Here is a 23,051-nt window from a genome sequence, read left to right on the forward strand (position 1 = left end):
GCTATACAAAACAGGTGACCAGAGTGAAGTGGAAAGGAGTCCCAATTCTTAAGATTTGTCTTTATTAAAACCAGAAACACCCACCCTTTGTGAACAAAACCCTAGAGAATACACAAAATCAGTACAATTTTTTAACATCAACTACATTTTCCAAACAAGAGGACAAACCCCCAGAAGAGAAGTATATCAGGGGGCTCAGGTGGTCTACTTCAGATCAACCACCAGGGCCAGAAGCCCCTCAGACTTGCTAAATCCACCCCCTTATATTAACTAATAGCATTTTCTGTTATTTTCAATGTATTTGACTCTTTTGTTGGTGTGCAGTTTTTGCTTTTATCACGTTTTGTTTATTTGATTTGAGCACGTTTATTTTAAAGTTAATTGTTTTAGTTTTTGTAAAAAAATCACAAGATTTTAAAAATTTTAAGTGATTTTAAGAATTGATATTCTAAATGTTTTTAATCATAAGTATTAAAAATCGAATTGTTTTTATTGATGAAAAGAAAATACTAAATCCAATAAAATAGTATTATATTAACTAATAGCACATACTATTCAACCACAGAAAACTACATACTAAACACGTTAAATTAAAATGTAGCTCTACCCGTATCATTTACTAACACATTCGAAACTTAAAGATGCGACTAACAACCTATAAAGAAGAAATATAGTCTTATATAAATGAAACCTAATGTGATTGACATACATGTCGAGAGGAGTGGGAGGTCCGGGTCAGTCAATCTCAAATCACTGACCGCTAGTTTTGTCCTTTCAGCTCCTTCTGGTCAGCAGCCTCCCGTCCCCTGCAAAACCAGCCTCTTCCCAGCGTTGCTTTGACAAACACCCGCTGGTCCTTTATGTTATTAAACTGCTCATTTAAATGTGAAACTCACTAGCAATTAAAACAAATGCAATAGGTCCCAATTACAGGGGTGGGGATCTATCAATCAATACACTTTTTATATTGTGCTCACTGCATCATCAGCATTCTTCTTCTTCTTCTTCTTCTTCTTCTTCTTCTTATTATTATTATTATTATTATTGTTGTTGTTGTTGTTGTTGTTGTTGTTGTTGTTGTTGTTGTTGTAAGCATTAACAATGTATTACCTGTACAGCAGCATGGTTATTTATGTGGAAATGAAATGAATCCAGCAAATATTTAGCTACATTTTTTTACAACCTCGACAGAATAACTTATTGCCAGATTAAGACCTCGTACTCTGGTAGTATCAGATCCAGTGCATACGAACCGTACGAGGAAAATAACAATACATACTCAGAATTTAAACAGCTAATAAACTAACCACACAGAGCAACGTTTTATCCTGGACCGAAATAAACGAAATAGCAAGAAAATAAAACGTAGACAACAACAATAAATACATCCTGCTGTCTCTAGGCTCAAGTACAGAGGAGAAAGAGGCGCTGATGATTACAAATATGCTCGTCCCCCCGCAGTGTGACATGAAGTTGCTGTAGATGATCTCACCGTGTTCAATTGCAACACAAATCCCACATTTCACATGATGGCTGACTTCACAGTGTGCATACTGACGGTCTTACTGTCGATTGTAGTTTGGTTGGTGTTTTGCGGCAGAAAAAGGTAGGAAATGCATGTATTTATTTTGTTTAAAGTGTCTATTCTGTTTCACTGCTACAGTTGTCTAATGGAAGCGCCGAGTTCGACAACAGCGCATAATTGAAGCATTTGGGACAGATGCCTGTGGATGAACTTTTTTGCAGTTATAGTTTCTCTGTTCTTAATACTGCATCCTTCTCTGAGAAAACAGCTCATTTGGGGGACATTAGCGGGGTACAGTAACGGACGTGATTTTGTAATGATTATTTTATGATGAGCACAAGGTAGAGAACTACACACGAATAAGTTCAAGTTTAGCAACGGTGTGACATACGTACGTTTTGAGAAGAAGAAAGATGAATGAAGGGTGGCTGTTTCTTTAGTTTTCCTTAACCATCTCATTACAATGAGCTCTGTTATGATCTGCTACACAAAGTGCTGGTTAAACAGTCCCAAAGCACTAGTCATGGACAAATGGTATTTTAGGCAGAGTAGTCTAGTTCTAGGTCAACAACTTTGGCTGGTTTCACAGACTTCGATTTAACACTAGTCCAGAACTTCTGGCTAATATATATATATTTGTTTCTAGTGTAAGTAATTTGCTGACTGTTTACTTTGAAAATCATATGTTATTTGCAGAATGGAAATATAGAAACTGTCTGTGTGTAATCACCACCACCACTTTTTTTGTATTCATAAGGAAGGTTGCCCTTGTTTAACTATCAGGGTGATCTGTGTGATTTGAGATGGAAAATAAGCATGGATTCTGTTCTGGTTAGTAAGAATACATTGTATTTTCTTCTTGAAATTGCCATTTGCTAATCAAGCTCAGCACATCACTACCAACCAGGTGCACAAGGAAGAGATGTAGACCTGACATGCAAGACAATGAAGACATGCATTGTCATACCATCCACTTTTTACAGTAGAGCTACAACACAGTTGAGAGGACTGATACAACACTTATTGACAACAATGCAGCTACACAGGCATTGAGATGTATAAATCTTTGCTGACTTCAAGTCTACCCATGCCAGGAAACAAAATACCAATTGTCATTGCAGATTCCCATTCACAGTTTATCGTCTGTGTGAATTTATATCCAGAATCATGATTTTCATTTAGCTACTTACTGATTCCCAACTTATACAATTCCCAACTTATACAAAGAAAATGTTTTCTGTGGTAGAACTAAGAAGAAAAAAGTTTTACAGTAGACTTACTGGCTACAGACCTTTGCATGTGATTATAACTATAACCAGATGTTATTGTTCGAAGCAGTAACTTAGTAATTTTACTTACACTGACACTTAATTTTAGATTTGTAATGTGAAATGGTTCCAGTGTCTAACGTTTTCTCTACAGGCAAGATGATGAACCTCCACTTGAAAATGGATGGATTCCTTTTCTTGGAATTGCCCTTGAATTTAGAAAAAATCCCCTGGAATTCCTCAGACGAAAACAAAGGAAATATGGAGACACTTTTACTTGCAAAATGGCTGGCAGTTACTTCACTTTCATAATGGACCCATTTTCATACAGTGCTGTATATCGGCAAGGGAAATACCTTGATTTTCAGAAGTTTGCTATTGACATCTCAAAGAAGGTAATGTGGAAAAATATAATGGGTTTAATTGCACATCTGAACAACCATACCTGCAATTGTAAAACTACATACAGAACTTGTACAGAGATTGTGTGAAATGGTGCATTGAAAGTCAGCATGTTTGTTCTTTTCATGTCCTTCAAAATAAATGATCAGCCGGCACAAAGGCTAGTGTAACTCCCATCACCTCTAACCAAATTATTTGCCATGGCAACAGAGCACTGTTACAGTGGCAGCACAGGATTCCTTGTTCGTTTCAGCATTAGTAGGCTGTGATACCAACCTTTCTTCCTTGTTGTTATTTTAACCAATATGAAGTACAGTCACGTATTTATAAAGACTAATTTCAACTGTAAAAATATCGGTAATGGACCTCTAACAATGTGCAAATACATTTTTTGAACAGACTTAACTTACTTCACCCAAATGGTGCCTTACAGAGATATGCATATGAGTTTCTTAAACTTAAATTGTTCTATTCTTCTTCTCATACACTTATGAGCTACTACATGAGCTTCAATGTTTTTCTTTTTTAGGTTTTTGGTCATGCTGATTTTAGTGACCCCCTTTACAATGGAAATTACGACAAAGTACATTCTTTATTCCGTCAGACGCTTCAAGGGCCAGCTCTGCATGGTTTGACCTCAAGCATGATGGAGAACTTGCAAATTGTCTTGCTGAGAGGTAAGCCATCAGAGTGGACAACAGAAGGGCTTCAGAGCTTTGCATCTCGAATAATGTTTGAAGCTGGCTATCGGACATTGTTTGGAAAAGAGGAAAATGCCACAGGAGACAATAACGGGGAGCCAATGTCCAAAGCCATAAAATATTTCAATGTGTTTGATGAAGCTTTCCCTGAAATAGCTGCAGGATTTCCTATCTACCTTCTGAAGAAAGCACATGCAGCCAGAGAAGCCCTAACTGAAAGGCTTCAACACAAATATCTGAAAAAGAACAAGTGTCTGTCAGCTCTGATCGAGCAGAGAATGAACTGTTTTGATCAAATGGCATTTCTTGATGAGCTGGGAAAAGCAAGAACGCATGTAGTTATGCTTTGGGCATCTCAAGCTAATACCCTACCTGCAGCATTCTGGAGCCTGTATTACACTCTCAGGTAAAACTGATTTGGTTGTTTACACTTAATCTTGTCCTCATAATCTTATAAATAATAGGTAAACAATAGACCAGACCAGAGTATAAGGTAATTTCTGGCTACATACATTGAATCGTTTATGTGTGGTAGCATCAATATTTATTTATATAGGAATAGTTTGATGCAATGTAGTGAGGTAAACTAATAGTTTAAATTATACACCAGTAAACCAGAGGCATAGGACAGAATGGATATAGTAGTTAAAACATATTTAGAGCAATTTTGCAGGGATCAGGGCTGATACAATGGCTATTGGTTTCTGTGTAGGGCACACTGTGCTAGGATTGGTATGTTTTGAGAGAGTGTGTACTGCCAGCATCAATGGATAGCACAACATGTAACAAATCTTCTATAATGTTAACAGTAACCCAAGTACATGTAGTTCCTACAGGTACATGGTGTATTTAATGATTGTATTATTTGTTAGCAATATTGTTCTCCATAAACATAAACTCCATAAACTTGCTTATGCTTACACTCTGTTTATAGTGTTTAGTTCTTCTGTTTCAATAGAGCTGTTGTTCTACAAGAGGCATTTAAAGATAACTTTTTATATATAAACTGAAGGTCAGCTGAAGCCCGGGAAGCGGCCCAAAGTGAAGTAGAGAAAGTCCTTCAGGAATCTGATCAAACAGCAGAAGATATTAAGAAACCACTGAAACTTTCTAAAGAACAACTGGATCGTATGTCAACCTTAGGTGAGTTTTAATATATATAAAACAATCCATAAGCATTCATTTTTATGCAACATAAGGATTAAAAAATACAAATAAAATAAAATCCATAGCACCACCAACGTAGAATTCCTTGCTTTATATCTTTCTGCACTACACTCACAAACAAGCATGGATCTTGTGGATCATCTTACCTGGACTAGACCTTTGCCCTTTCTTATGCCATGCTTCTCAATCTGAACACCTGCTTCTAGCCCCTGCAATCCATTGCAATGGACATCTTGCCATTTATGATGATTGACAGTTCCTGGAACTTAATTCTCCAATCTGAACCAGCAATCCTGTCGACCCACCCTTCTATAGGCAGAGCTGTGGCTCCTCCACTCAAATCCATCATCGTCGATTTCAGCCCTTCCCTGCAGAGCCATCCCAGCTGGTAAGCTTGCCCCGAGGTGACCGCTAGGGGTCACACAACTCCAGACAGGAGCCACAGAGGCCCCTTGGGGCCAAACTGGGCTGTCCAGCAGTGAGAACCGTACTGGGGACTGTCTGCAATCAGCATTTACAAAGCAGGGCTACAGGGGCCACAGACCACTGAATAACACGCAGCTGGCTAGTCAACTGAGTAGGCACAGCTGGATATAACAGGGTATACAGCATGGCAGCAGGAACATTCATGCTGCCTCAGCGCAGCACAGGAGAAATCACGTTCACTGAATGGTACAGAGCATCCAGCTCCACTGTGCTGTCATAACATCTATACACATCGGGGGGTGCAGGAAGCAGATCATGCACCACCACGTAACACCAGTTGTCACCTATTAGCGCAGCTAATACAGGACAACAGCAGGCTCTATCATGACAATCAAAACATAACATTGCGGTGTGCAGGAAACCGTTCATGCACTCTCCGCATAACATGGGAGCATTGGCCGCTTGTTCCACTAGCCCAGCTAGGAGCGAGGCCACACCAGCTCTACAATGTTGTACAAATGAACAACAATATATATTGTGTGGCAGCACAGGAGCATCCAACTCAACTGAATAGTACAGAGTGGAAGAGCTCCACTGTGCTGACAATGTACTGTAGATTTCGTACAACAGCACTATGTACACCGCGGGGCGCAGGAACGAACTCATGCACCACCCATGGAACACAGGAGCAGTTGACGCCTGCTGGTTAGACTGGCTAACGCAGGGCAACATTAACTCTACTGTGCTGACAAATGAACTATATACACAGCGGAACATGAGATCCTGCTCAAGTGCTTACCACTGAGGACAGTAGCAGCGGACTCTTGCTCTGTGGCACACAGCCAGAGCGGGCCACAGACCTGCTGACCAAGGAACTATGTACACAGCGAGGCAGTGAAATTCGAGCGCCATCAGTAGGGAACAGCGGCAGTGAGCTACATTCTACACAGGTCAGAACGGAGCCACAGTCCTGCTGTTAAATACATAATATATATATATATATATATATATATATATATATATATATATATATATATATATATATATATATATATACAGAGTAGGGTACAGGCCAGATGCATGCACCACCACAACACAATGCATAATGAACAGACTATATACAGGGTGGCCTTGTAAGGCAACATACCTGTAGGCCGCATGACAGACCCTGGGAACACATCGACAGGGCTGTCAGCAAGTACAGGAGCAGCTCACGTGGGTGCTCGACTGGAAGGCATAGTCCGGTGGAAGGGAAGACATGGTTCAAATTAAGTGACACCAGCTTCAGCTCAGCTGAGTTTAGTGGCTCAGATGGGGCTTGGGAAAGTGCGTCCAAGACACCATGCAGGCAGTGAAGGGGTGCGAGGAGGCCGCAGACGTTGAGCTCCCTTTAACAACTGCACAGGGAAGAAATGAGACTCAGGGGGCTCGCCATCAGAGCTGGAGGAGGCCCGGACTGGGGTTCCAAAGCATGCCCTGCACCTGGGACAACAAGTCCGCTCTCACTGGGAGCTGCCAAGGCTCTCTGTGGAGGAGGGCGATCAGGTCTGCGAACCAGAATCTGTGAGGCCACCGTGGGGCTATCAGCAGAACTGTCGCTTGTTCCCTCCTGACCTTCTCCAGGACCACCGGTGGGAACACGTAAAGAAGACAGCGCGGCCATGTGTGGGCTAGCATGTTGATCCCTAGGGTTCCTGAGCGGTCCTGGACGGAGAACCATAGTGAGCAGTGTGTGGACTCTGCTGAGGCAAAGAGATCCATGTCCGCTCTCCTGGACCGGCTCCACAGTTGTTGTATCACAAGCTCATCGCCGAGCGCACACGCACGTGAACAGTGAAATGCCGCTGCGACAAGTGGAGCGCCTATCGGGGCCCGCCGCTGTAAGTGCGTCTCCACCCGGCAACGTTTATGTACACGGGGGCACTAACATCAACCAAACGCAACCTTGCTGTTGCCAGACAGAACACTGTGTATGCTGAGCACCAGGTGCTGGATACAGGCGCTGCGTAGGCCCGTAGGCTTAACCACACCGTGTGTGCTGGGGTTTTCCCAGGGACACCGGGTGACGCGGAGTCCAGGGTCTGAGGGGGCCAAGGGTAGTAGACCACCAGCTGTAGCGGGTTCAAAAACTGAGGCCTGTACACATGGACAAGGAGGCTAAGCAGAGCTCGTTCTCAGCGGACTGAGAGAGTGAGATCTCCTACAGCCGCACCTGCAAGCCGGTGGAGGAGCACCTCACGCGGACGAGATCTCTTACGACACATCGAGGCCTCGGATTTTACTGCTGCTGCTAGCGCTCCTGCTGTGGAGGAAAAAGACCTGTGGACAAAAAACCAACACAGCAAGCAGCTGAAATATATGTAGCACTATATAAACACAACTATTATTTTTTAAAAGGCTCTTCTTGTGAATGAAATTGAAACCGAAAGCGCAGCTGGACCTCCGGTGCGCAGATGGGACAGAATCGGGATTATCTATCAATACTAACTAAACACACGAGACAGAGACGATGTGTAGCGAAAACGGTGGTGAACAACACTATGAAGTGAAGCCAGCCAGCCGAAATACGCAGTTTGAATGTTTATTACAAACACAGACACAGAGAGCTCACATTCTCGAGTCCAGCGAAGAGGCAAAAGAGGATGGACCTGCGCTGACGTCACGTTTTATCGAACAGGAAGTGGGAAGGGACCTGTTCTGAGTGATGTGCACAGGAGCCAATGGCAGCTTTGATGTTTCAATCGGGTTCCTACGGAAGTGCGCAGAAACCCTTCCCCTTGGGCAGTGCTTCCGACTTGAAAGATAACTATACGCATAAATTCTGTGTTGGCAGTCTGCTTGGCTCTTTTTGGGGGTTTGACGGTTTAGACCTGGCTGCCAATTAATCACTCACACCAGTTCACAATCTGGGTTGTATATACTGAATTTAAAAAAAAATGCCATAAATTAAACATTTAATCAGTAGAGCTATTATTCCCATCATTAGTATATTATAGAAAAGTTGACTCAAAATTCTGCTGTTCAATTAAAGGTACATATTGTAAAGGTTTCTAAATGTTGTACAATAACTTCTTAAACCTGTGCATTGCCTAAAAACACTTGGGTGCATAAAATTCACCTGAGAATAAACACTTGCAATGTAATGTTCTTTTATTATGTTGTTGTTCTGCATATTTTAGGCAGTATAATAGATGAAGCTTTGCGGCTTTCCAGTGCATCAATGATGATCCGGGTTGCACGTGAAAACTTTACTTTGAACTTGGATTCTGGTAAAAATGCAGCCATTCGCAAAGGAGATCGCATTGCCATGTTTCCTCAGATGGTGCACATGGATCCAGAAATCTATGAAGACCCCATGGTATGTCGCAATAAGCCATATCTACAGGAAGTCTACCAACTATTCTGAATGACCTGTACAATGTTAGAATGATAAAAAGTCGTCCATAAGTCAATATTTCAAATGTAGCTTTAGGTGTGATAGATTAGATTATAGTGTTTCTATTTTTTTGCTTTGATTTTTAGAATTACAGTACATTTAATATTCTGCCAGAGATTTTAATTTCCTTAATATAATTTTCATGTCCCAACCAATACCAAAACCTGCTGAATATCATTGATTTAAATGTATTTTGTCCAACTGTTGCTATACACATTATTTTAATCTTTAAAGACCATATGCTCCCCCAATAGTGTGTGTGTGTGTGTGTGAGAGAGAGAGATTGTTTGTTTGCTCCCCATATCTCTCCATACTTTTTCATCATTCTGAAGCACATTTTAATTTCTTGTACTATGTAAATGACCAGAATCTCTCTAGGAATAAGTATTTTGAAGTAAAGCAAAGTGTTAGTGTCACTGGACACTATCAGACAGTGCATGTGGCCTGTAAAAATATATTTTCTGTCTGCTTTCAAGTGAAGTTCAAATCGAATGTGTGAGAAATATTTGAAATTCCTTCCAAATATAGATAACGTTCATAGTCAAAATGCATGAACCAACCAGGAAACTGAGATTAGCCATTACAACTAAGTAGTGGAGGATACATTAACTTGCAGTAATTCCATTAATGCTTTCTCCTCAGGAATTTAAATTCAATAGATTTTTGGATGACAATGGAAAAAAGAAGACATGTTTCTACAAAAATGGTAGAAAACTGAAAACCTTCCTCATGCCATTTGGATCTGGTGTTAGTGAATGCCCAGGACGCTTTTTTGCAGTGAATGAAATTAAACAGTTTTTGGCTTTAGTTATTTGCTATTATGACATGGAATTACAAGATGTTTATAACCCTCCTGTTGCTCTAGACTGTTCTCGGGCTGGTCTTGGAATCCTACCACCGATACATGATGTTGTTATGAGGTATAAACTAAAAGCTGACTTTCTAAAGTGAAAGTACAAGTTCAGTTACCTTATTTTGTATTATAAATCAGGGTAGCATTTAAACAAGAAGAAGAGAACATTAAATGAATGGATGTTATTAAAAATGTATAGTATTTTCAGAAATGTTTATTTTAAATGTACAGAATGTTATACCACTATTTAACATGGGTTAAATATTTTATATTCTGGTGCAGCAATTAAATCAGATTAATCTTGATAAAGTATTGCACGGATGTGGTCATCACTATCTCCCCCACTAGATCAACAATTATTCTGAGATATATATTTCAACCGGTCACCCACTTCATCTCTGTTGGTATCATTTGCTTCATCTACTTGCTCTAGATTATGATATTTTTTTTTATGTACAGTAAATGAATAAACAGATTAACCATATACCAGGATATAGATGTCAATGCATGTCAGTTGTCTTCATATGCACCCAAAACAACATAATGTTTTAAGCACATGGTTATATTAGCTTCTGTTCTCTGCTACTAGGCTAAAAAAATGTGCAGCATATAATAGAAAGGGTTCCTTGATATATTTTATTTTTTTAATTTCTTGGAAAATCTTAGTAGAAACTAGTAGGTTATCCAACATCCATGATAAACATCATCTATGAGAACAACTCTTTCAAAATCTGATATGAACAATTTGTGCAATGGCAGGTCCTCCGACATTTCAGTTTTTTAAATATTTTACTTAAGGTTGATTCTTACTGCAATATTGTTGTAATTGTGACTGAAGATGTTGAATATATTGTTGCAGTTGTTGAATATATTGAAACAATTCTTTTGAAACTGTTATTTATTTAAATAAATATTGTGAAGTGTACCATATGTATTTGTCAGATTCCAGCAGCTTGGCAGATCTGTATACACTTTTGTCAGTGCTCCATGAATTAAAATGAGTAGTTTGAGTACCCCTATCTTATTGTAGTTTCCCATATGCCTTACTTTTTGTAAAAGTCATTTTTTTGGCGACTTTTACACCTTCATATAAATGCATTTGCCATAAACAAACACAAGACATCATGCTTGGGGTGCAATTAAAAGGAGACTTTGCTCTTGCTGAGGAATGTGACCGGATCCTGTGAGCAGCCCTGCTTGTGTGAGAGAGCAGGGCTGTGCGCAGTTGCGCTGAGATATATTTATTTATTTATATGTTTCCCCTGGTCTTTCCAGACCGGAAAAACAAGCTGCAAGTAGCAGTGTTAGAGTGGGTACCACCAGAGAAAATCTGTACGTGCAGGTATATATTTACGGATTGAAGCCATATTTAGCCATTTTAAGGTGAGTGCACAGCGAATGTGTTTATTTAGAAATTGGTCCATTGATTACGGTTAAAAAAATAATAATCTAAAAATATTTAACAACAGCGTTCAGTATATATATATATATATATATATATATATATATATATATATATATATATATATATATATATATATATATATAGTGTGTGTGTGTGTGTGTGAGTGACAGAAATGTGGAATGGATATAAATGCAAACATAAAACAAAAGGACCGCAAAAAGGATATTGGTATATTTGTGCATGTCGTGAAATTACATTCGTGCATTTGTACTCATTCTGCTTTAAAGAAGTAGCCAATAGATTATATATAGCTGACCTTTTTGCTATTGTTTTTAGCAACACATTGAAATGTTTACTCTCATATATTCAGAAATAATTCAATGTAATGGAATAAATAAAACACCAACCATTCCAATGTGTTGGTGATACTGATGGTATATATTTATTTGTTTTTCTTCACAATTACTTTGTGCCATGACGTTTAAAAGGCCTCAGTAAGTTGCAGGGTCATTTGTCGAAAGACATATTATCTGTCTCGTTATTTTTAACAGGACATTACTTCATACTTTATTTAGTAGGCCTACTAGCACACCGAAAACGACACGAAGCTATTCAGTTTTCTTTTACCTTTGCTTTGTAGCCAACTCTTCCAAAGGGATCAACTACCATCACTCAATAATAATAATAATAATAATAATAATAATAATAAACTTGTTTGTTCTTAAATTAACACATACCAATACTCACAATTAGTAAAATAAATAAATAGAGTATAGCAATGCACAATATTTGGTAGCAATTGCTAGTCATTTAATAAGTAAATGTATTTCTTATTTTCAGGTAACAAAACAAATACTTGTTATTGTTTTATATAATAAATTAATCTACTTAAAAACAACAACAACAATGCACTCCACAAGTCATTTTAATTAATAGCTGATAAGAAATTCAAGTTATCCAGTTACTTTAAGCAATCCTGATAGAATAAGTCAATCCAAGTAAAGTTGCAGAAAAGAAAAGTAATGATAAGTAAGTCATAGTAATTCGTAGTAATATGCAAGTCAGTGTTTTAATTGTTACAAGTGAAATAAAAATTCTAAATTATTTATTTTGTGAGTAATTGTCTATGTTGCAGGAGACGTTTATACAGTATGTCAATACATGTCATATGATAAGGCAACATTTCATCAACCTAACGTAAAACACAAAATGCATGTTAAAGACTTGAAACCACTGATGAGATCCACATTAGAACATACTTGGTGTGGATATAAACTATCTACAATATTGAACAGATAAACAGAAATCTTGAAGCAGATCTTTTAAGCAATATTGCACTTAAACATTTAAGCAGCTGCAGAACAAAGGAAGTGTTTCTAGATAACAAAGCTGTCTCACAGGGCTAGTAATTAGCCTACCCTGTGGTAGTGGAACAATGAAGATTGTCAAACTATAACAATGCATGAGGTTTTCAGCTTTCAGAATGAACACCACATCCGCAGGTTTCAGACTTCGATAGTGAACATGGATTTATGAATTTCTCTCAGTTGTTCCTAGTTTATTAATGTATTTACGTCCAAAAACAATAGGCTTCAATACACCAAAGTTGTTTTGTGGTTGAATTAAATCAAAACAAGAAATGCTTTTGGACACAGCCGGGGTAAGAAAAGTTTTTGTCCAGAAGAACAGGGGGCAAACTATAAGTGTAAGTGTAAATATTCAGCTACATATTAATTTAGGAAGAGCATATATATATATATATATATATATATATATATATATATATATATATATATATATATATATATATTCATTTTTATTCTACCTTTATTTTACCAGGCAAGTTCATTAAGAACAAATTCTTACTTCTGGCAGGAGGTAAAACGTGTTTCCTGTAGGGAATGGGTATTGGGATTAAATAAAAAAGACAAACAACACAGTACACAACAAGAAACGTTATAACCAATCACATAGAGAGATACCATGACACTACACCTAGATACATAGACCTAGCAGCAGACAATAAAAACAAAACAGCAGGACACAAACACGTGTACAACATTATAGGCAGAGACAACAACAGAATAGCATGGCCGAACTACAGTAAACCGGCACATCAAATTAAGCCATCACAAGTATCTGTAAATATGTTAGTATGTTAGTTAAACTAAGAGTGAAACTGTTTAAAAGGAGCATTTGGTTCAGCATACTTGTGCACATGTTTTGTTCTAATCAGTAGCCAGTGCAGAGAAGGCACAGTAGAAGTACAAATTGTGTGAATTGTGTGAACAAAACATTAATCTAATCTTTTTAACATTTGGCCTAAACATGTTTATTTTATTATTTGATTTTAGAAAGAACAGCCATGTCTTTGTACCCATCATTGGAAGACATGAAGGTGGATAAGTTCATGCAGGTGAGTCATATGTTATTTGAAGTTTTAATAAAAACTTGTGCAATTATTGGTAATGTACATATTCACCATGTGCTGCTTCTTTATACAGTTTCAGAAACAGCACAGTAAAAAGTTTTAAGATATATTTTGACCTGTGTAGTTTGTGTCTGATTTCCTTGATGATGTAATTCTTCAAAGATTTTTATCTCCCTCCTATATATGTATATACATATATACACACACAGTGCCTTGCAAAACCAGTCAGACCCTCTTACACCTTTCACATTTTATTACTTTAAAGGTTGTACATACACATCTTACTCCACACATTCAAAGAAAACAAAACAAAAATAAAGAAGTAAATGGAGAATGAATATGAAACTAACATGGAAAAGTCATGATTGCATAGTATTCAAACCTTTCTTGTGGCAAATCTAAATTAATTCAGGTGCACAGAATGACCTTATCAAACCACATGATTAGTTGAATGGCCTCTGTCTGTGTGCAATAATAGTGGTTCTCATGATTTCAGAATAAAAATGCCTGTCTCTGTGAGGCTTCTTGGTCAGGTAGTGAATTTGATGCAAAAACTCAATCAAGTCAGGGATAAAGTCATTGAAAATCACAGGCCAGGAGAATATCATATCATATTTGACATATCAAAGTCTCTAAATATCCTAGTGAGCACAGTGTACTCAATCATCAAGATTTGGAAGGTGCACTGTACCACCCAGACACTGCCTAGACCAGTCTGTCCCTCCAAACTGAGCAGCTTTCCAAGGAGGAAATGTGAGGGATTCCACTGGGAGCCCTGTGACAAATTTAAAAGAGCTACAGTGTTCAATGGCTGAGATGGGAAAAAATGTGCATCAGTCAACAATATCCAGAGCACTTCACAAAACAGGCCTGTATTGCCAGGGTGGCAAGAAGGAAGCCATTACAAAAAGTAAGCCATCTTAAAGCCCACATGGAGTCGCAACAAAGCACCTGAGTGATCCTGTAAATATGTGGCAAAAATTGTTGTGGTCAGACAAGATAAGAATGAAAATTTTGGACACCTGAATGCCAAGTGTTACATTTGGCACAAATCCTACATGTCAGTAAACCCCCTAAAGCCTGGTGGTGGCAGCATCATACTATGGGGATGCTTCTCCTAAACAGGGACTGGAAAGCTTGTTTGGATTGAAGGAAAAATTGATGGAGAATGTACAGGCAAAAACTTGAGGAAGACCTGTAACAGTCTGCTAAAGACTTCATATTGAGTGAAAATTCACCGTTCAGCAGGACAATGATCCAAAGAACAAGGCCAAAGCTACACTGGAGAGGCTAAAGAAAAATAAAGTGGATGTCTTTGAGTGGCCCAGTCAAAGTCCTGACTTGAATCCTATTGAGAATCTGTGGAATCTGCTGTCCTTAAGCAATCCCCATCAACTAAAAAGTGCCTGAGCAAATCTGCCAAGAAGAATGGGCAAACATTATACCTAGCCTGTGTGCAAAGTTGGTAGAGATGTACCCAAAAATACTCACAGATGTAATTGCTGCCAAATTTTTGTTTTAGTTTTGAATAAAATATGAAAAAAAAAAACGTGTATGCATCATTTTGTAACTTCATAAAATACGATCGGAAGGGTCTGAATACTTTTGAAAGGCACTGGGTGTGTATATATATATATATATATATATATATATATATATATATATATATAAATATTTACATATATTAGGCTCAAAGCACTTATGCACGAAACTCATCGTTGGTTGCGGCACTGCCAGAATCATCGAATCCGAGTTCCATTGAAGCAGGCAATGGTAAGCTACATCTTAGTAATTTGTCATAAATCTCAGTCAGTAGTGCTAAACAAATGTATTCTTTACAACATGGCATGATGTTTGCACTGCCTTGTCAGAAAATGCTGTTTTTTGTGTGTTTTTTTTCAGTATACAATCAACAAAAGTGCTTGTTTATATTGGAAAGTATCCCAGATTTCTAATTTAACATGGATTCAAATGTACAAGGCTTATCAGCAGTTGTCATGACAATACTCTACATTTCCATGTGCACACAGAATTAGAACACGGATTCATCCAGTTTTCCCCTTAGTAACCATTTACTTTTTTTTATTATATTCATATGATTGTGTAGTGAAATTGATATAACAATGTGAATTCACAACATTATTTGTTCCATAGTGCCTACTGAGACACTGGCTAATCACAATCTGTGAAAATGAATATATTTAAGAATTAGGATATTGTTTGCTATGTAATCTATTTGATTTTTATGGCCACCAGTTTTATTAAAATGACATCTGCGGTTTTATGTTGTACCAGCACTCTATCCCAAGCTTTATCCAGAACTCTCAGAATTCATGGGTCTAAATCTCAGTGACGATGCCCTACGCCAGTGTTCTGCTGTCGTTCCCATTGAAGAAACTTCTGGGGTATGTTTGTACTTTCACGATTGCTTGTGCTACTTCGTGGGCACTCAGACTGCATACTAATTAAATGTGTCCCAAAATAGAATAGTAACCACAACTTTAGGTATACAAAAGCTATTTTAACAATCAAGCTTATTGGTCTGTTATCAAGGGTCTTAAACTCAGTTCTTGGATGGCCACAATGTCCTCTGGATTTTTTCCCAACCCAGTTTTCAGTTACTTATTTGGTCTAATTAACTGATTAACTTAGATTTTGATTGATTTCTCAAGGCTGCAAATTATTTTATATGTAGTGCACCTTGATTCAAATTATTATTTTAAATAGCGATATTAAATATTTCTTATATACAAAATAAAACTGAATGGAAATAAAAGTAGAAGGCACTGCAGAAACCGAGTTTGGGATTTATGTCTTAAAGCTTAACTTCTTAAAAGGAAGATCCAATATATATTATTTATGATATGAGCCATGGTAACAATTATGTGCAGATATGGAGAAAATATGACTTGAACTGAAATGGCTGGGTGGGATTTTGCTTAAACATGACTGTTGAACCAGATTTAATGCAAAGGTTCTCAGCTTTGCTTCAGAAGGACTTCTGTAAGGCAATCCTTTAATTTAAATATTCGCTTTATAAGACCCTTATTAAAACTAATTTCAGCTCTTAATAACATAATTTGCCATTTGAACACTGCATTAAACCTGTGTCAAGTCCTAGGTTTCAGAACTCCTCTCTCCTCATTCAATATAATGAATGTGTCTGCATTGTTAATTTATAACCTCTTAAGAGTTGTTTAGACATGTTTACACGGGGAACAGTTTTAACAAGTTGGACAGACTAAAAAGAATTGTGATTGCTCCGTGTTTTTGGCAACAACACACATTCAGTGTAGTATTTCTGAAACCAAGGACTGGAAAAATAACACATTCAAACAGTTAAACCAGCAGCAGTTAATGTTAGTTTGGAATGAAAACATAAGATCTGAGAAATATTGTCCTAGTTCATCTGCCTCAAAGCACATTCAAATTGAGTAATACTCAGGGCCAGCCTGGACGTTCTGATGCCCTAAAAAAATACTGCCCCCCCCCCCACACACACACATATTTATTAGAGTCTTGTTTGCAACGCTGTTTGAAAATAATTACATCATAGAAATCCTTATGAATCTAAGCATCAAGCATGGCACTTTAAAAGTTACCTTGCCACCCAGACAGAGGCTCTACCGACGCAGAAAAATGTAAGCTCAACTGTTTTATAATCCCATATCAACACACACATCTTCGTTGGATAATCCCATATAAATACACACATCACCATAGCTACCAAGGACAGTGGGAGTGAACTACGGGAGAAGCGGGAATCGGGTGAGGGTGGGAACTGCAGCTACACTATGAGCTGGTGGCTGGGGCGCCAGAGGAAGGCAGCCTCAGATTCAAGTGCCGCAATAGGCGGCTGCCTAATCTTGCTTAATGGGAGTGCTGGCCCTGGTAATACTATTCATCTTAGGCCCCAAAATAAGTTTATAGAAGAATTGAATTGATGCACAAAACTATAATCTATTATTATAATAATAATAATATGAATGTATTCTATTTTTCCTGAAGCAAATAGTTCCAAAGCCATCTGCTCTAAATTACATGACAGCCCCAATTACAGGGAATAATGTGGGAGTCCTCAGAGCAGAAATCAAACAGGGAATCAGAGAGGTGATCTTGTGCAAAGACATGGAAGGAAAGATAGGAATGCGCCTCAAATCAGTGGATAATGTAAGTCAACTGAGTCTTTCTATCACCACAGAAACATACAACACTATTAAATTACCCAAATAAATTGGACAGACCTCCATACTTCAGCAATGAACTGTTAAATTAATTAATTTATTAACCTTTTTATATTGTATGTTGATACATTTTAAATACATTATACATGTCTGTCTTGCATTGGTTGTGTTATTCTGATATATATATATATATATATATATATATATATATATATATAGTTTAATTTAATATCCTTCTTTCATCTGTAGTTATTTCCTAGGAGGTTTTTATTTATTTTATTTGAAAGTAGTGATAATGACCACAGCAAAGACATGGGTGGATTTTTCTATCATATATTTCTAAACTTTATTTCAGTGAACTACACTTTATAACTACTAACAGCTAGGCTAATAGATACAAACATACCAGTTGCCATTATCTGTTTTTATTAAAACTTAAAAGATAGTCCAAGCAGAATAGCTACATAAGTATGTTTAATTACTTAAATATGATGTTGACTTTCCTGTGTGTGTTCAATGCTGCATAGGGTGTGTTCGTTCAGCTTGTCCAAGCGAACACTCCAGCCGCCTTGGCCGGGTTGCGTTTCGGAGATCAGCTGCTTCAGATCAATGGGGAGAACTGTGCCGGCTGGAGCACTGACAAGGCCCATGCGGTGCTCAAAAACGTTCCTGCGGAAAGGATTGCTGTCGTTGTCAGGGACAGGTAAGGTTCCCAGTTTGAATTATTAATGTGACCCTGCAAGTTACGCTGCTTAAATATTAATATAATCTCTAACCCTTCTTCTCACCTCTCTGGCAGACCTTTTGAGCGTACTGTTGTTATGCACAAAGATTGCAACGGACAACTGGGCTTTGTTTTCAAGAAGGGAAAGATAACCTTCATTGTTAAGGACAGCTCTGCGGCCCGAAATGGGCTTCTCACTGATCACCACATTTGTGAGGTGAATGGCCAGAATGTCATTGGACTAAAGGTAATTAGCAAGCTGTTCAACTTAATTGCAAGGCTGCTTTGTGTACTGGTTGTGGGCTACAATATATTGGCCTTCATCCAAAAACACCCATAACACATAAAGTTTTGTATTAATGTAACCTTTTTGTTTTTCTTTTCAATATTTTATTTGTGTACACTACAGTTAATCCTGATTATATATATATATATATATATATATATATATATATATATATATACACTCACCTAAAGGATTATTAGGAACACCTGTTTAATTTCTCATTAATGCAATTATCTAACCAACCAATCACATGGCAGTTGCTTCAATGCATTTAGGGGTGTGGTCCTGGTCAAGACAATCTCCTGAACTCCAAACTGAATGTCTGAATGGGAAGGAAAGGTGATTTAAGCAATTTTGAGCGTGGCATGGTTGTTGGTGCCACACGGGCCGGTCTGAGTATTTCACAATCTGCTCAGTTACTGGGATTTTCACACACAACCATTTCTAGGGTTTACAAAGAATGGTGTGAAAAGGGAAAAACATCCAGTATGCGGCAGTCCTGTGGGCGAAAATGCCTTGTTGATGCTAGAGGTCAGAGGAGAATGGGCCGACTGATTCAAGCTGATAGAAGAGCAACTTTGACTGAAATAACCACTCGTTACAACCGAGGTATGCAGCAAAGCATTTGTGAAGCCACAACACGTACAACCTTGAGGCGGATGGGCTACAACAGCAGAAGACCCCACCGGGTACCACTCATCTCCACTACAAATAGGAAAAAGAGGCTACAATTTGCACAAGCTCACCAAAATTGGACAGTTGAAGACTGGAAAAATGTTGCCTGGTCTGATGAGTCTCGATTTCTGTTGAGACATTCAGATGGTAGAGTCAGAATTTGGCGTAAACAGAATGAGAGCATGGATCCATCATGCCTTGTTACCACTGTGCAGGCTGGTGGTGGTGGTGTAATGGTGTGGGGGATGTTTTCTTGGCACACTTTAGGCCCCTTAGTGCCAATTGGGCATCGTTTAAATGCCACGGCCTACCTGAGCATTGTTTCTGACCATATCCATCCCTTTATGACCACCATGTATCCATCCTCTGATGGCTACTTCCAGCAGGATAATGCACCATGTCACAAAGGTCGAATCATTTCAAATTGGTTTCTTGAACATGACAATGAGTTCACTGTACTAAACTGGCCCCCACAGTCACCAGATCTCAACCCAATAGAGCATCTTTGGGATGTGGTGGAACGGGAGCTTCGTGCCCTGGATGTGCATCCCACAAATCTCCATCAACTGCAAGATGCTATCCTATCAATATGGGCCAACATTTCTAAAGAATGCTTTCAGCCACGTAGAATTAAGGCAGTTCTGAAGGCGAAAGGGGGTCAAACACAGTATTAGTATGGTGTTCCTAATAATCCTTTAGGTGAGTGTATATATATATATATATATTTGTACACTAGTTGTCTTTCGAATTACAGAATAATTTTTCCTCTTCAGCCAGGGAAAGATTAGGACAAACTCTCAATGCACTTGCTTAATTTTGCACTGTGGCACACACAGGATGTTGTGTTTTACAGGGACTGTCACTTACTGACACCTGCACAGTAGCAGGGTTGGCTTGTGTGCACTGAGCCGAGGATCCAACAAGCTGACATAACCTCAATGAGTCTGTCATGTGCTCTGCAACCAGGGAGTTTCCAACTCAGATTTGAACGAATCTCTAGGTTATAAAGCATATATTTCACTCTGAGCAAGCTTTTCCTTCATGAACTAAGGAGGTGTATCTGCCATCTTTGTATATTTAATGATATATTGTATACAATTTGCTTTGTGCTCTGAGCTTTCCACACCACCAATTAGCCAAATAGCTTTATATCATATGACTTTCTGATGCAACCCCACAGATAATGGCTTAGTGCACATGGTATATCACTGTTATATCATATTGAAACTGTAGAAGGATTCACCTCATATTGCCGTAATTACAGAGAGCTGGGCAAGTTTTTGTTAAATACTCACCAATGCTGCATTTTGTAAATATGTCGTAACTATCCAGATTTATTTTTCCATAGGATACTCAGATCACTGATATACTGAATTCATCTGGGAGTGTAATAACAATAACTGTTATGCCTTCATTAATCTGTCAGCATATGATGAAGAAGTAAGTATGTTACTTAATTTGGATAAATTCCTTAGGCATTCAGAAAAAGAATGAAAATAAAATCCAGAGTATTACTGTTTTAAGAGACAAAAGAACTAGAAGCATTACTACAAGGTAAACAGAGGTGTTCTGGAAAATGTATTCTCCTGAAGTTAAAGAGAGAAACACTGGGAGGAAAGCTGCTCTTCTCATGTACAATAAATTGAGCCCATGGAAATGGGAACAGGTGACAAGCAGAAACAAAATGGAAATGGGAACTCTACCTGTCCCCCCATAGGTGTTGGAAGTGGTTTTCAAACTCCTTACTGAAGCACATTCTTATGGCAATACAATCAGACCAGTTAGTCAGTTTCAAACCAGCAGTGTGGCCATGGTACCTCCAAAAACACTATTTTGAAACCTTTAAGTGACTTCACTGGTTCTTCCTAGCACAAGAGGCTGGTCACGTGGGGGTCTTGCTGATGGATTTCAAAGCTGGGAATAAAACAAGCAGTTTTGTGATTTTATCTTAGAAAGCAAGATTGCTGTTTTTGATCATTTAAATTATCCTGAGGTTTCCACTGAATGTGGTTCTCACGACTTGGACTATTAGAAACACTTCATTAGCAGGTCGAGTGCCAGCATTCCCATTCCCATTGCAGCATTCCTGCTCATTTTGCCAAAAGCCTGTTTTTATTCAGAGTAACATGACCATTAAGCTGAATAATAATGATGCTGATTACCACCACTCCCATACCCTGCCTGCAGTATCCAATTACTTGAAGCTGTGTGTATTGTTTGATTTCTATGTGTTTATAATATTCATACTCAACATATATAATGATAAGTTCTGCCAATATTGACAATTTGACTTTTATTACAGGATGTCTTCAAGCATCGTTAAAAGTCTAATGGATCACTCAATCCCGGAGGTATTAAATGGGATGCAGGAATTATTGGGAACAGAAGATTTCTGATGGATTTTCTAATGCCTTTCCTGCTTTTTGCTGATCAGGCAACTCACAAACCACTACTACTGAATAAGCCATATCATATTCAAGAGTAAAACTTACCATTCTGTAGCTACTGCATGAAAATGGTTATGTTATGCTATGTGTGTATCAATCCGTATATTTCTTGCAGTACTTGACTGTTTCAGCAGTTCATTTATTTCTGTTTACATAATCATAATTTCTTGAAAGCTGTTTGCATAAAAGAAGGATTGTTTGCCGTGTATTCAAGACCCAAAGGGGGTATGTCTTTGGTTTTCAAGTATAGCTCTGTCTTAATTTTCTAAAAAGGGTGTTTGACAAAATTGGTATTAATAGGCTTTGGCTCCTCGAGGTTTCTGTTATCCCACCTATTATACATACACACGTCACAGTCATAATTTGGAGAACGTGCACAATGAAAGGTACCCAAAAGACAAGCAAGAATAGCCCATCCCTATTTTAATCTACAAATATTTGCATTTACTGATTACGTTATTCTCAGAAGTGCTTGATTTCATTTCATATGTGATATATTGTGAAATTCACCTTACAATTACACTAATTTAGTATGGGAATTCTGTATCATAATTCAGATTTCTTTGCTAGAGCTGTACCAGCAATCCAAAAATGGTGACTTGTTTTTCTCCGATTTGTGTGTACTTTTTCCTAAGTAAAAAATGTTCCAACAATAACATTACTGTAGCAACAAAAATGTGGGCATAAACTAGCTGTGGTGTGTAGCTGAGGTCGGACTGCCACCTAGCTTCAATCTGGTGTTCATTCCACATTGGTGAAGAATCCAAAGTTAAAGAGGCTTGTCGACACGTAACACTGTTCATGACTTAAAGGGTTCTTATTTGGCATGTCTGCAAAATGTATTTTTGAGCATTTGACTTGCATAACATTTTTCTGCTAGCAGAACCTCAAGTGTTGACATTTACTAACACTATCTGTTGGTATCACAGTGTAAAAAGTGAACGATTTCAATAAAGTCACCTTGAAACAGTATGTCTCTCTGGTGCTTTCCACATATTTTAAGTCAGTGTTTAAATCTTGAACTAATTTTGGTAAGTATTTCAGAACAAAATAAAGGCTTCTATAATCAGCTTGAGTATATGAGGAAGTATACCAGTGTTATATGGGTACATTTGAAATAC

General features: G+C 38.1%; 2 protein-coding genes across 4 annotated transcripts; both read left to right on the forward strand.

The window, feature by feature from the left end:
* The first annotated feature begins 1,270 nt into the window (after positions 1–1,270).
* On the forward strand, positions 1,271–11,161 carry LOC136766539 (cytochrome P450 7A1). 2 transcript variants are annotated; one of them, XM_066720076.1, is made up of 7 exons: positions 1,532–1,606; positions 2,283–2,356; positions 2,948–3,188; positions 3,725–4,302; positions 4,909–5,039; positions 8,669–8,847; positions 9,568–11,161. In XM_066720076.1, exons 3-7 carry the CDS (start codon positions 3,078–3,080, stop codon positions 9,874–9,876), a joined length of 1,308 nt encoding a protein of 435 aa, XP_066576173.1. In that variant the 5' UTR covers positions 1,532–1,606; positions 2,283–2,356; positions 2,948–3,077; the 3' UTR covers positions 9,877–11,161. The 2 variants fall into 2 exon arrangements, with proteins under 2 accessions (XP_066576165.1, XP_066576173.1); XM_066720068.1 differs by lacking the exon at positions 2,283–2,356 and having other exon boundaries at positions 1,271–1,606.
* On the forward strand, positions 11,060–22,900 carry sdcbp (syndecan binding protein (syntenin)). 2 transcript variants are annotated; one of them, XM_066720088.1, is made up of 9 exons: positions 11,060–11,161; positions 13,538–13,599; positions 15,303–15,387; positions 15,910–16,019; positions 17,623–17,784; positions 18,326–18,501; positions 18,598–18,769; positions 20,832–20,923; positions 21,786–22,900. In XM_066720088.1, exons 2-9 carry the CDS (start codon positions 13,549–13,551, stop codon positions 21,877–21,879), a joined length of 942 nt encoding a protein of 313 aa, XP_066576185.1. In that variant the 5' UTR covers positions 11,060–11,161; positions 13,538–13,548; the 3' UTR covers positions 21,880–22,900. The 2 variants fall into 2 exon arrangements, with proteins under 2 accessions (XP_066576185.1, XP_066576196.1); XM_066720099.1 differs by lacking the exons at positions 11,060–11,161; positions 15,303–15,387 and having other exon boundaries at positions 13,551–13,599.
* Positions 22,901–23,051: the final 151 nt, after the last annotated feature.

The sequence above is a fragment of the Amia ocellicauda genome, chromosome 2 (assembly GCF_036373705.1).
Source record: "Amia ocellicauda isolate fAmiCal2 chromosome 2, fAmiCal2.hap1, whole genome shotgun sequence".
Lineage (NCBI taxonomy): Eukaryota > Metazoa > Chordata > Actinopteri > Amiiformes > Amiidae > Amia > Amia ocellicauda.

Excerpts from the sequence above, each read along its gene's own strand:
- LOC136766539 (XM_066720068.1), top strand. The coding sequence starts at position 1,527 with ATGATGGCTGACTTCACAGTGTGCATACTGACGGTCTTACTGTCGATT. Across the intron at positions 1,607-2,947 it reads GTGTTTTGCGGCAGAAAAAG|GCAAGATGATGAACCTCCAC; the intron begins GTAGGAAATGCA and ends TTTTCTCTACAG. Across the intron at positions 3,189-3,724 it reads CTATTGACATCTCAAAGAAG|GTTTTTGGTCATGCTGATTT; the intron begins GTAATGTGGAAA and ends TTTCTTTTTTAG.
- sdcbp (XM_066720088.1), top strand. The coding sequence starts at position 13,549 with ATGTCTTTGTACCCATCATTGGAAGACATGAAGGTGGATAAGTTCATG. Across the intron at positions 13,600-15,302 it reads AGGTGGATAAGTTCATGCAG|GCTCAAAGCACTTATGCACG; the intron begins GTGAGTCATATG and ends TACATATATTAG. Across the intron at positions 20,924-21,785 it reads TGTCAGCATATGATGAAGAA|GATGTCTTCAAGCATCGTTA; the intron begins GTAAGTATGTTA and ends CTTTTATTACAG.